General features: G+C 40.8%; 1 protein-coding gene across 2 annotated transcripts; it reads right to left on the bottom strand.

Moving 5' to 3' along the window:
- Window positions 1–3,155: 3,155 nt before the first annotated feature.
- On the bottom strand, window positions 3,156–7,979 carry mat2ab (methionine adenosyltransferase 2Ab). Of its 2 annotated transcripts, XM_079221889.1 has the most exons (9): window positions 7,776–7,979; window positions 7,055–7,132; window positions 6,850–6,972; window positions 6,625–6,737; window positions 6,358–6,501; window positions 6,053–6,271; window positions 5,789–5,971; window positions 5,543–5,676; window positions 3,156–4,952 (listed from the first exon to the last, which is right to left on the bottom strand). In XM_079221889.1, the coding sequence occupies exons 1-9, from the start codon at window positions 7,864–7,866 to the stop codon at window positions 4,850–4,852; spliced, it is 1,188 nt and encodes a 395-aa protein (XP_079078015.1). In that variant the 5' UTR covers window positions 7,867–7,979; the 3' UTR covers window positions 3,156–4,849. The 2 variants fall into 2 exon arrangements, with proteins under 2 accessions (XP_079078015.1, XP_079078016.1); XM_079221890.1 differs by lacking the exon at window positions 3,156–4,952 and having other exon boundaries at window positions 4,959–5,676.
- Between the last annotated feature and the right edge of the window lie 5,135 nt (window positions 7,980–13,114).

Below are 13,114 nucleotides of genomic sequence, written 5' to 3'. Positions count from 1 at the left end.
ACCCCCTTCTACATCCCGACCGGGTTCACGCACCCCCAATCCCCCACACCTTAAAAAAAAAAACGCAACAGAGCCTATTTATAGCTGCATAAAATTGGACCAATGCGAGAACTGTTTGCTCACGCGTGGCGTTTGTTACAAGATTTAGTCCGCTGTATAAATTTCAGTTACACAAGGCGTCACTTTTAAAGAGCAATAAGGATGGCGAGGACACACGCACAGGCTCAGAGGCAGATTGCATTTCACATGTATTTACTTAAACACAGTAAGACACGTAAAGAACAAAGAGTGGCACATGCATAGGCTCAGAAACAGATATGAATAAAAAAGGAGGAGTCCATATGAGGATTTTCACATGCAGCGCAGGTGGCTCAGCCTGCAGCAAGAGAGATAGTGAGGGAGGGGGAGAAAGTGAGAGACTCACTTGAATGAGACTGCAATTGTTTTGGGCTGTTTTGTAACTCTTCCAATTTTGATCTAAAAAATGTAAGGGGCTTCTGACTTGCACGCTTGGTGTTCAGGTGGCGGCGCAAATAAGAGGCTTCAGACAGCTGTTAGCCAGAACCTCACTGCACAACACGCACTGTGGCTTTGGGCAATCTGCATTGCCAATCCAAGTGAAGCCCAGACCCAGATAATTGTCATCATATTTCCTCTTTTTTTTCCCAGTCTGATGCTCACTGTCGTTTCCTCTTTTTTCAGCTTGACTCCGCGATGGGCCTCTGTGCTCCCGGTTTGTCTGTGATATCCCTTCCTCCTTCTCGGTCTCCTCCGTCTCCTCTTTCTCCGACTCCCGGTCGATTTCTTCTCCCGGTCTCTCCCCAACGCACCTCTCCGTTTCTCTCGCCTCCGGTTCCTCACCATCTCTCTGTCCCTCTCCTCTTTTATTACTGATAGCTTCAGATGTCCCACCTGACAGCTTCCCCGATTTCAGCCAGTTTAACATATTTTCATGGATGTTGCTGAATGAATGAAATGTCGTTAGGTGCACAAGCTAGCTAGTGTGTACGGAAAAGACAGTCTGGCGGCCGGACCGGAAGTGCATCTATTTATTAAATTGTACGTTTTTAATTTTAAATGTAAATCTTACAAAGGGAATTTTTATAATTAAAAAATCCTACTTAATTTTTTTTTTAATTATGTTTAATATTAATTATTACACCATTAGACCACCACCTAGAGGCAGCTTTAGGGGGTGCGCACACACACTTTGGGAATCCCTGGTCTACAGTTCCTGCTGGTTCTTGGGGCATTTTCCCTTCAGTTTTGTCTTCAGCAAGTGAAATGCATGCTCAATTGGATTCAGGTCAGGTGATTGACTTGGCCATTGCAGAACATTCCACTTCTTTGCCTTAAAACACTCCTTGGTTGCTTTCGCAGTATGCTTCGGGTCATTGTCCATCTGCACTGTGAAGCGCCTCCAATGAGTTCTGAAGCATTTGGCTGAATATGAGCAGATAATATTGCCCGAAACACTTCCGAATTCATCCTGCTGCTTTTGTCAGTCACATCATCAATAAATACAAGGGAACCAGTTCCATTGGCAGCCATACATGCCCATCATTCTGGTATCAGTTTATCTTTGTCTCACCTGTCCATGGGATGTTCTTCCAGAACTGTACAGGCTCTTTTAGATGTTTTTTGGCAAACTCTAATCTGGTCTTCCTGTTTTTGAGGCTCACCAATGGTTTACATTTTGTGGTGAACCCTCTGTATTTAATCTGGTGAAGTCTTTCGACTTTGACACAGATACACCTACCTCCTGGAGCTTGTTCTTGATCTGGCCAACTGTTGTGAAGGGGTTTTTCTTCACCAGGGAAATGATTCTTCTGTCATCCACCACAGGGATTTACACACACACACACACACACACCTGACCTTGGAACAGCTGAGCAGCCAATTGTCCAATTACTCTTGGTCCCTTAAAAAGAGGGTGGCCACATTTGAATTTGTTGTAGTTCCTACACCGTTCACCTGATTTGAACGTATACCCTCAAATTAAAGCTGAAAGTCTGCACTTAAAGCACATCTTGATTTTCTTCTTTCAACTCCATTGTTGTGGTGTACAGAGTCAAAATAATGAAAAATGTGTCAATGTCCAAATATTTATAGACCTGACTGTATATTGAAGACGACGATTTGACATCTTGCATCTAACCGTGCCGCGATCAGCTGTTAAACTAAACAGCAGGCGTAGGTATCAATTAGAATGAAATCGGTTGTGAATAAATAAAATAAGACGTGCAGTTTACTTCCTGCTGTTTACTACTCGAACTGAGAAACGTATTGCTGGTTTTTGGTGTAGTCTCTCCTTCCAAAATTAGGTTTTAGATTTCCCTGAGGCAACTGATTATTCCGTAAAAATTGTGAATGTATTGCCAAAGCCCTCAAAAGGGGCTCAGCAGCACAGCTCAGTATTTTATCAACACGTTACTTTACAGCTCAAGTGTGTCCCAAACATTTAATTGTTGTTCACCAACATTTTTTTAACAGAATGCAATTTTGAGTTGTTGCAAAACTATTTTAAAACCTTAATTTGGGCCCAAGAATGTCCCTACATTTAGTCAGAGCCTCCAGGATACTCGCTGGAGGGGAATAGTTGGAAGCAGGTTCCAGGTATGGTACACTTCTAGCTGTTGTACATGTCGGCTCCTGAGCCGCTGCTTTAACATGAGCCGCTCAGTATACTTTGTGTGACAGCTATCAGAGCTCTTAGAGATTAACGGCACAGTCAGTTGCCTTAGTGTTCAAAGAAAGCTTTTCCTATTTAATACGTTTTCAGGAAACTTTATTGTGAAAGTTGAGGATTGAGCTCAGGTCTTTTCTCCTTTCTTTAAAACAAAGCGTCAATCTGTATTTTGTTTTTTTCCAGTATGACTTCATTTCAACTCCATTGCTGTGGTCTACAGAGCCAAAATAATGAAAAATATTTATGGATGTATGAACATTCTTGGTAAAACTGATGGATTCCAAATTGCATACTTTGTTTTAACTGGATGCAGTAGGACATGATAGTATTGCATCATTTGACACTAATGGGATATACTTATATTTTGTCTGTCTTAATAAAAAGTAATTTGCAACAAAGAGTGTTGTTTTCCCTGAAAAATGAATAAAGATCTCACAAAAATAAAACCACCAATGACACATTCTGAAAGGAGTAGTTGTTTATTACAGAGCATAAGGAAACTACCCAGTCTAGACATGAAGCACAATACAGTATGAGCTACTTGTTCCTCTGGAATTTGAGCGCATGTTGGTAGGAAGGGAGAAAAGCAAATGGGGAGTAGAGGAAATAGAAAAGGCACTCCTACACTTACGGTAGCCAGCGGGGTCACCTTAGTGGTAAAAGGAACAAAACCAAAACTTGAACCTATCCCAAAGATGGGATGGCTGCGTAAACAAGGCTGGTTTCTCTGTACAACACCAACCAAATGTTGCCATTCCATTGAGGATAGGTAAGAGCTAAAGAATTGCACCAGATATTTTAATGGGATTTCAAAACCAACCCACTTAAAAATATGATCTGTAGTCCAAAAATAAAATTAAAAAAAGTTATAAAATAGTCATCAACAGTAGCCAGTGACATTTGAGTTGAGGCGGCCCAAAGCTTTTCTGTACAACACTCTGGAGCCTCAAGCCAAACACTGAAAAGTGATCAAGTCAAAAGGAATTCAAGATTCAATAGCCATGTATTTTTAAAGCTGCCTTCTGAAACATTGGCTTCTCTGTATCCACCCAGAGTTTCAGAGAACAAATAAATAGTTTTGAGGTTTGGCTTCCAGCCAATAAGACTGTGGCAAAGAACACTCCATTAAGGATGAAGACGGAGAACAGGTTTCTCTGTAGCTACACCTGCCATCAAAATACTTAAGGAGTGAAAAGGGCCATTTGTCACATCAAACCATAAAAAGCAAGTGAAACTACATTTAAAAACCGGACTCATTTTAAAATTGAATTTCAATGCATAACGATCCAATTTTGCCATTATTTTCAAGTATAACAAAAACCTCTGCAGACCAGCGCAGTGACATAGCAGCTTCTGACTTTTCTGTATTACGTCAGAAAACAGCAACGGTCTGTAGGGGCATCTGAGGATTTATAATCCTTTGAAGATCTTGATAATTACGATTTGGTTCTCCCATTAGCTTGCAATGCATAGCATTTTTTGTGAAAACAGCAACAACTGTTAAATTGTAATTATGCCATTCTAGCATTCTCCAAAGAGGCAGGAGTAAAGCTAACAAAAAGAATAAACACCTACTGGGTCAAGGAATTATTGTACCAGATTGACAAAAGGAGGAATGTTTAGAAAGACACTAAACTGTTTGGTAAGGTGCCAGATCAGAGAACACCCTCCCCTCAACTATCAAATTACGCTTCTAAAGCGACTTGAAAAATGTAGATGTTGCAGATTCCTTGCATCAGTAGCACCAGTAAATTATTAAAAAGGGCTTATAGCTTAATATGCTAACGCCATGACACTGAATAAGAGACTGACGGTGTGGAATGCCAAAAGGAAACAACGCGACGCCGCTATTCAGGGACTATCACAGCAAGAATCAGGGGAACCTCAAGACGTGGGACAACACGAAGTACTATGGTGCATGAGTTCATGGAACCCATCCAATTCTTTAGACATCAAGTTTCTGAGCCATGCCCGCTACGACCCACTATGATACCGCAACCAGCAGAAAACAGCAAGAAGACAAGGAGGGAGTTGAGTGAGAAAGGGAGTCATGTGTTAAAGGATACCATTATTATGAGAGATAAGGGCATTTCACCCCCGTAACCTTGGAGGCTTCTCTGTAGTATACACCAACAGGCCTGGGGGGAAAGCTTAACATGTTTAGTATTTGAGTTTTTTGGGTACCTCCCATGGGAAGGAGTCTCGGCCAAAGTGGCCATAGGCTGCGGTCCTCTGATACAAGGGCTTCTTCAGATCCAGCTCCCTGGAATACATAATCAACATACTTAGCAGCAGTCACACCGAGTAACCTTAAATGCACACAATCATGCTCACACAAGCACAAGGCTCACATTAGCCGGTTGGAAGTGCCGGGTGCCACCCAAAAATAATAAAAATAAATAAAATAAGAGATTGTTAGACCAGCTGGTTAAGAGGCACTTACCCTGACAACCAAACTGACATCCCTGAGCAGTGTGATTACTGCAGCTGGAAACCACACTCTACAAAAAAACGCTCATCTAACTATGAGCAATTAGGGCTTCACTTTAGAAGAGTGTCCTACATGTCTAACCCAATAAATAAGACTTTTGCTCCCTCTAATTTCCCCACGTGTAACCTTCTCCACCAAGTCATATAATTCAGTAGAAAGCAATAAGCTCATATCAAAGCTTTACATCACAGAAGCCCCATAAAATGAAAGCTGCAGCAAAAGAAAAGAAGGTATTGGCTCTGCAGAGTGTCGATATACATCAACTAGAACTATATCCTGGACAGGGCAATAAATAAAAAAAGACAAATCAAAGGGATCTGTTGCGTTACTGAGAACAGGTGGCTTCAGAGTGTATACATTACCTGACAATAACTCCAGGACGCAGATCAAAGTTCCTCTTTACAATGTCAAGGAGCTCCCTCTCACTCTTGTTGGAGGTCCCGTAGTGGAAGATAGAAATGGAAAGGGGATGGGCAACTCCAATGGCATAGGCAACCTAATACAACACACGCGCACATGTATTATATCAAGAATAAAAAACACACAACTTCAGGTAGGAACCTCTTGCAGCCCCTCACTGAAAATGAAGAGCGGGTTCTACCACTCACCTGGACCAACACTCTCCTGCAAAGCTCCGCCTTCACCAGAGACTTGGCCACCCAGCGTGCAGCGTAAGCAGCAGAGCGGTCCACCTTTGTGTAATCCTTCCCAGAGAAGGCACCACCGCCATGGGCTCCCCAGCCGCCATAAGTGTCAACGATAATTTTACGCCCAGTCAGGCCAGCATCCCCCTTGGATGAAGAGCAGATGTCATAAAGACGAGTAACTCACAGGCAAAATATTTCCTGAAAGCCACACTCTCCGTTATTTACCTGTGGGCCTCCAATTACAAATCGCCCGCTGGGCTGCAGGTGGTAAATTGTGTCATCATCCAAATAGATGCATGGAACAACCGCCTTGACGATTTTCTCCTTCAGGGTGTCTCTCATCTCCTCCAGGCAAACATCCTCATCATGCTGAACAGAGACAACAATTGTGTGCACACGCACTGGAAGCATGGTGCCGTTGTCCTGGCGGTACTGGACAGTAACCTGTGAAGTAAGTGAACATATGAACAATAACCCCAACAACAAAGTGCCATTTATGATAGTTATGAATAGCAATCTAACAACTTTACCTGTGTCTTTGAGTCTGGTCGGAGCCATGGAAGAGTTCCATTGCGACGCAACTCAGCCATCTTCGAATTCAATTTGTGGGCAAGGATAATTGTGAGAGGCATACACTCCTCGGTCTCATCAGTGGCATATCCAAACATCAAGCCCTGTCGAGCAACAGACGGTTACTCCTTTTAAAAAGCATACATCTCATTTAAGAATAATGAAAGATCACTTATTAAACTACAGAGAACACATGGCCAACCAAAATGTTGATCGCCACTACTGACCTGGTCCCCTGCTCCAATGTCCTCCTCATTACGGTCAATGTGAACACCCTGAGCAATGTCAGGAGACTGCTGCTCCAAGGCCACCAGAACGTTACAGGTCTTATAGTCAAAACCTGTGAAGAGACAAGACCGAAGCGAGTCAAGACCCCAGACTTGGAGAACAAACAACAACTACTGACTAGTCAATGAAAAGCACAACTCAGAAATACTACACTGTGCCCACACCTTTGGAGGAGTCGTCATATCCAATTTGGCGGATGGTGTCTCGAACTACTTTCTGATAGTCCACTATGGCCCTTGATGTCACCTCACCGGCCAACAGAATCATCCCAGTCTTGGCAACAGTCTCTGCATGAGGCAAGAAAACGGTCAGTCAATATCTGATTGAGCGAACATAAATATTGAATAAAGAAACAAGAATTGTGCATACCACATGCAACTTTGGCATCAGGATCCTGTTTGAGATGGGCATCCAAAACCGCATCACTGATCTGATCACAGATCTTGTCTGAAAAACAAGAACAATCAAACTAAACACCGGCCACAATAAATGCAGCAAAACCAGCACCGATCAATCTCGTGCTCAGTGGGAGTGGCTCAGAGACCAACAGTCGCCATTTCAATATGTGCACATGTGGTGAGGAGGCGAGGGCGCGCAAGTAACATCCACCATGAACGGGAACTTTATCAAGCGGGATTGAGTAGTAAACATTTAGCCAACTTTGTCTTCCGACGATAAAACATTAGAAACCCCCACTACCGTGCGCTGTTGTTCAGACCAACAGATAATGCCTTAACGTTTGGGCACGCTTACCCAACAATAAAGAAGTATATTGTAATCAGCGGAGTATTTAACTAACGTTACCGGATCATGTCTGCTACAATGAGTGGTAGGCTTGACGTCCGTGGACCAGACATGTGATAGCATCCCCTATTCAGCAACGATTAGCTTGCTAACATTAAAGTTAGCTAGCAGCGCGTGCACGCTGGGTCGGCTAACGTTACGCAGAGGAAAAGGCCCCAATGTGCCAATGCAATGATGTATAGTCCAGTTTATCATTATTATTAAAGCGTGTACATACGTCACAGTAAAAATAGAATGATACATTGATCTCATTTCATCAAAGTCAAAATAACGCTTCGGGTCTTACCGGGGTGTCCTTCCCCGACCGACTCTGAGGTGAACAAGAAGCAGTCCTCGTCAATGAGGGAGTTATGAAAACCATTCGTCTGTCCGTTCATTGTCGCTGCTGCTGTGTACGAATGTTACGGCGTTAATTTTAAGCTAACTTCTTTATCTTCTCTACAAACAGAGTCTCGTCGTTTTCCCTCCTCTCCCGAATAACACTCTGAGTATCTCTGTAGGTAGATCCTTTAAGCCTGAGCCTCATGGCGCAGAGCTCCACTATTTATGCTATGAAGTCAGCCTCTCTGACGTCACGAGGAGGTGGACCATACCATTGAGCCTATCGAGGGGTTGTGTGTGAGCGCGTGTGTGTGCGCGTGTGTGTGTGTGTGTGTGTGTGTGTGTGTGTGTGTGTGTGTGTGTGTGTGTGTGTGTGTGTGTGTGTGTGTGTCAGACTGAAGTGGGTGAAGAGAATGGTGATGTAATAATAGAGTTAGTTGCACCCCATGTTGTGTTATAAACCATACCATTCTTGAATCACGAAGTTGCTAGATCTGATTTTAAAACAAAATAGCTGGATTGGAATTATTAATTTTTCCTCCACCATGCCCCACACACTCATCCTTCTTGTATTTATTCCGTCCACAGTTTTGATACATGTGACTGTGGTGATTCCTATATGAGGATGTTGACTGATGTTTGACCCTTGATGCAGCTCAGTTTGACTGTCCTTCCCACTTCATGTCCTGTTGTGTTTTATTAAGCAGGTGAAGGTAGAGCTGGTGGGCTTAATGTGCACACAGGAACCTTCAGTTAAAAAGCTTTACTGCTTAATAAAAGTTAACATATTAGATGGTGTTTGTTTTTTAAATGGACATTCAGGGATTTCTATTTTTCATGATGTGTAATATAAAACCGTGTATCAACAAATACATGTTTCCAGGAAAACACTATTAGAGTTTGCTAAAAAAAAAACCACACTGGTATATAATTGTATTTCACAGAACATGTGCTCCCTTGATGAAACAAGCAGATTAATCTGGAAATAATTGCAACAAAGTGAAAACTTTAGAGTGGAGAGTGAGCAGCGGCTGTGTATATTGTATCTAAACATAACTTGATTATACTTTACTCAAAAAGCTTCCATCTCCCTCTTACCCTTCAGGCTCTGTTGTTTAATATAATCAAAAGCTCTGATTGTGAACATGTTGTACCTTTGTAGGCCACAGATGGGTTTAATTAATGTTGCTACAAGGACGGGTTTACCATGGTTTAAGCTCATAGCAGGACCATTTTATTTGTTTGAGAAGAGTATTTCTAGTTTTTCTAGTTTCAGTTCTGGTCACAGGGTTTTATTAAGAAAAGATGTTGAAATTGGGTTTCAAAGTTTGTGACTCAGACCGCTGCACCAAGAAAATGTATGTATGTACATCTTCTGTTTGTCAATGTGAATATCCTGCACCTATCATCCCAATTTCAAGATATCTTTAAATATGAATTTGTCACATCGGCGATGCATTTATATGAAGCTGTGGAACAAACAATCCCAGTGGTGCTACAACCAAGGCCCAGTCTCATGTTATTAAGCAGAGAGACCTGGGGTTGTATTTGTTCAAGGTGCTCTATTTGAAGTCAATGTCAGTCACTGTGACAGAGAGATAACCTAGTACAACCAGTGGCTATATTATGTGAGATAAGGAATAAAGGTGGCATCAACATCCAACAATACTGATAAGGGTTATTACAAACTCACAGTGGCTCACCAGAGGTCCAGAGGTTACAAATGGTCAAAAATCAAAGGTTGCCTTCAGGTCAAACATACTGCTCTTACAGTAAAGTATTATACACAGAAATTAAACCTTTCAATTGTGCAATCTTAATGGAAAATGCAACCCAGAATAAACCCTTTACAATTATGACCTTACAGGGACATTAGCATTGTCTGTTTTTACCCTTTGTCAGTTAATTTAATGATGTTATTATGGTGTTTATTGTCACTAAACCAAGCAACTCAATCTCTGACCAGTGTTGCATCAGAGTGGTACAGTCATTTGTCACCATGAATTTGCAGGGTAGACACTTTCTTTTCAATGGGCAAAAGCATGATGCAAGATGCACCTGCTGTTGCCTTCTACAGGATTTGCTGTTGTGTCTGTTGCCCACATTTATATAGAATATCTAAAATAGCACGCAACATCCGTTGTATCCAATAATAAATCACAAAGAGCCAAAAGGGCTGTCCAAAGATGAATAATAGGAGACTGAAGGGCCACCTTAATGCTGGTAAACATTGAATGTTTCAATTATTTTACAGTTCAATTATTTTACATGATTGAAGATGGTGCATGTGCAGTACTGTAGTTGTACTAAATAGTTTTGCATCATCATAGAATTCCTACTTGCACTTCTTCGTGCAAAGGTTTTAGCAGTATTGCATTTATATTTTTTTAGGCCATTGTCCTCATATACTCTGTAAACTAAAGTCACTGTTTCTTTAGCACTCTCTCATTCGCTTACACCTTTCAGCAAGAAAACAATTAATATTTACACACATTTTTACTTATTCTGACATAAAAGTATAAGAAACAATAGATTTCACTGTAATTAAAATGTTTTCAGCCAATGACAATGAATATGAAGAGACTCAAAAAACACTCAGCATACAGCATAATTTGAAGGGAAGTATATATATTTTCTTTGGACAGTGTTTTATTAGTTTTGGGGTTTGAGAACAACACAAGCATCCCCTAAAAAAACCTTCTCACCTCACTGATCAGATGGTTTCACAGAGATAAACATTCTCATAAGCCAACAATTAATATCTCACAGGCGTACTATATCTTTCAGTCAATTTCATTCACAATTATACAAATCCTTGTAGACTAAACAATCTACACTTCAGACAATTAAAGCGACATTTGATATGGAATTACTAAAATGGAAACTGAGTCCCTCTTCATAGTTCCTTATTACAACAAATAAGTTACCATCAATATTCTGTAATATCCATTGAAATAATGCTCCCTCACTGGCCAGCAGAGTTCAGGCTCATTTAACAATTAAATAAGAAAATAAATACATAATTTAAGTAAGATTATCTTTGTGGCATTGATTGTCTCCTATGTTGTGTTTTCTACCATACTTAATATTTGTCCTTTACATACATATTTATTCTAGCTACATAATTACAAAACAATAACATTCTGGAGGCAGAGCATTTTTTTAATTTACATTTCACAATAGATAGATAGTCACTGGCCACAACTGACCATACTTGTCTAAATTAGGTAAAGTAGGGCAAAGCATACAATCTTAATCTTTCTTAAACATATTTCTCTAAACAAAAAGGTCCATTAGGTTTTTCCATTTCGAAGACAAGACAATACGAGAATGCACTATGAAATGTTTCGAACAACTTCAGTTGGATAACTGTCCTGCATTTTCTTCACTTAACACTAACAGTTACATTTTTATACTGTTCTTACCAAGTTTTTCTACCAACTTTCACATCCACTATTATAACAAAGAGGAGTCAAAAACAGCACTTTACGGCACAAAAATCACAGTACCGGAATGTACAGTATGTCTAGCAGCAAACCATGCAAACACAGTCACCCTCACATTCACTGCCACAGCTACACACACGCGCACACGCACACACACACACACCCATAAAAACACATACACACAAAAATTGATTACAGACATACACACAACCACGATAGTATTACACTGTTCTACGCTAACAGCCCAAAAGTACAACGTGTCTAAAATGATGCATCTGAGGTCACACGGTAACAATGCAACATGACTACTGTAACTATTGTCAGGGGCAGCTAACCACTAGGATCAGATGGGAAGGATCTGAGCAAAACGGAAATGCAAAACAAGTGAACTTAAAAATAATAAAGCAAAATGTATACAAAAAAATAATGCATTAGATAGGACCAATTCATGTATTTAAAATATCACATTGGCATGGTGATATTTCTCAACAGTGGAGCTTTGTATAATACGATGCAAAGCCCCGTAGTAGCTCTACATAGTAGAGCTCCTGCTCACATTTGTCAGAGATATCCAGATTGACTATCAGAGTTTGACTTGCTTCTGTGTTGAAATCATCACACACAAAATGTAATTTAATTTAAATACTGATTGAAAATGGAGTAAAAACTAATAAGATGTTCTTATTTTCTGGGTAAATTATTTCAAAAGTTAACTTAACTGCTGGGATAAGCAAGAGTTAGATAAAGCTCATTACATCCCATCAAGGTATGCGTGTTCAAGCAATAAACTGTATACGTTTCCTGGTTCAGATATTGCTGTGGTTGTTATCACTGATGTCGGCCAAGTAGAGTTAGTGGCCAACAATGAATCAACTAGTTCTGGCAAGACAGCGAAGCTGTGCTCGCTGACAGCCAGCCTTGCACAACCATCACATCCCACTGCACTGATTTGGCCATTTATTGAAAAGGCCTTACGCTCACATTCACTTCCTAAGCTGGCATTTGCTGGGCTGCTGCCATGGGTGGTGGCCGAGCCCTCTGAACCCGTCTCCACCCACTTTGGTTCTGCTCAGTTTTTTCATTCACCCTGGAGGGTCTTTATTCCCATTGGTGGATCATTTTAAAAGCTCCCTGCGTGTTATGCATCACGTTGCTGTGTAAAGCATGCTGAATTTCCAAAGCAGGGAATATCCACAATAGTAGATGCATATCGCCAAGTCAAATTGCATGGCTATCTCCATTTGAAGATGTACAGAAGATAATAATATAAATGATTGTGAACAGAGCTGGTGATGCTTATGTAGAATGTTTTGGAATAAAATGCTTTTTTCACTATGTGGTCCTCTTGGTCAGAGCAATACATGTTTCACAACTAAAGCAAATGTTTGTGTCAAGTATGTCATACTACTAAAAGTGTTTCCTGTCGTTGGTATGCAGCCTGCTGACATGACTGCTACAACAGTGCAGAGTTTGAAATCATTGTCGGAATATGGGGAAGATGGTTTCTAAAGAGTATTAAGTCACCACTCTTTTACATGACCATAGCATCCTTGAGTATTTCTTAATGCAAGGTGTCAGCTCCCTGTACTGCCCACACCTGAGAACGGACAAAGGTAGAAGAAACACAGGACAGAGTGAAAGGTTTACAAATAAAAAAATATACAATGTGCACAGCTCAATTAGAACAACTCAAGGCAAAGTAAGCCTTCCGGAAAAAACAGATGGCTGTTCCTGAAAAGGATGGCATCAGAAGCTGCATATTTTCATCACAGAAAACATACAGTGTAATGGATGTATTTGATAAAAGACACAACAGTTGGCTATGTGACCTGTGACAACAGTAGGACGAGGTGGTGTA

Source organism: Taurulus bubalis, assembly GCF_910589615.1.
Source record: "Taurulus bubalis genome assembly, chromosome: 8".
NCBI classification, from domain to species: Eukaryota; Metazoa; Chordata; class Actinopteri; order Perciformes; family Cottidae; genus Taurulus; species Taurulus bubalis.
This window is presented reverse-complemented; position numbering and strand designations above follow the sequence as displayed.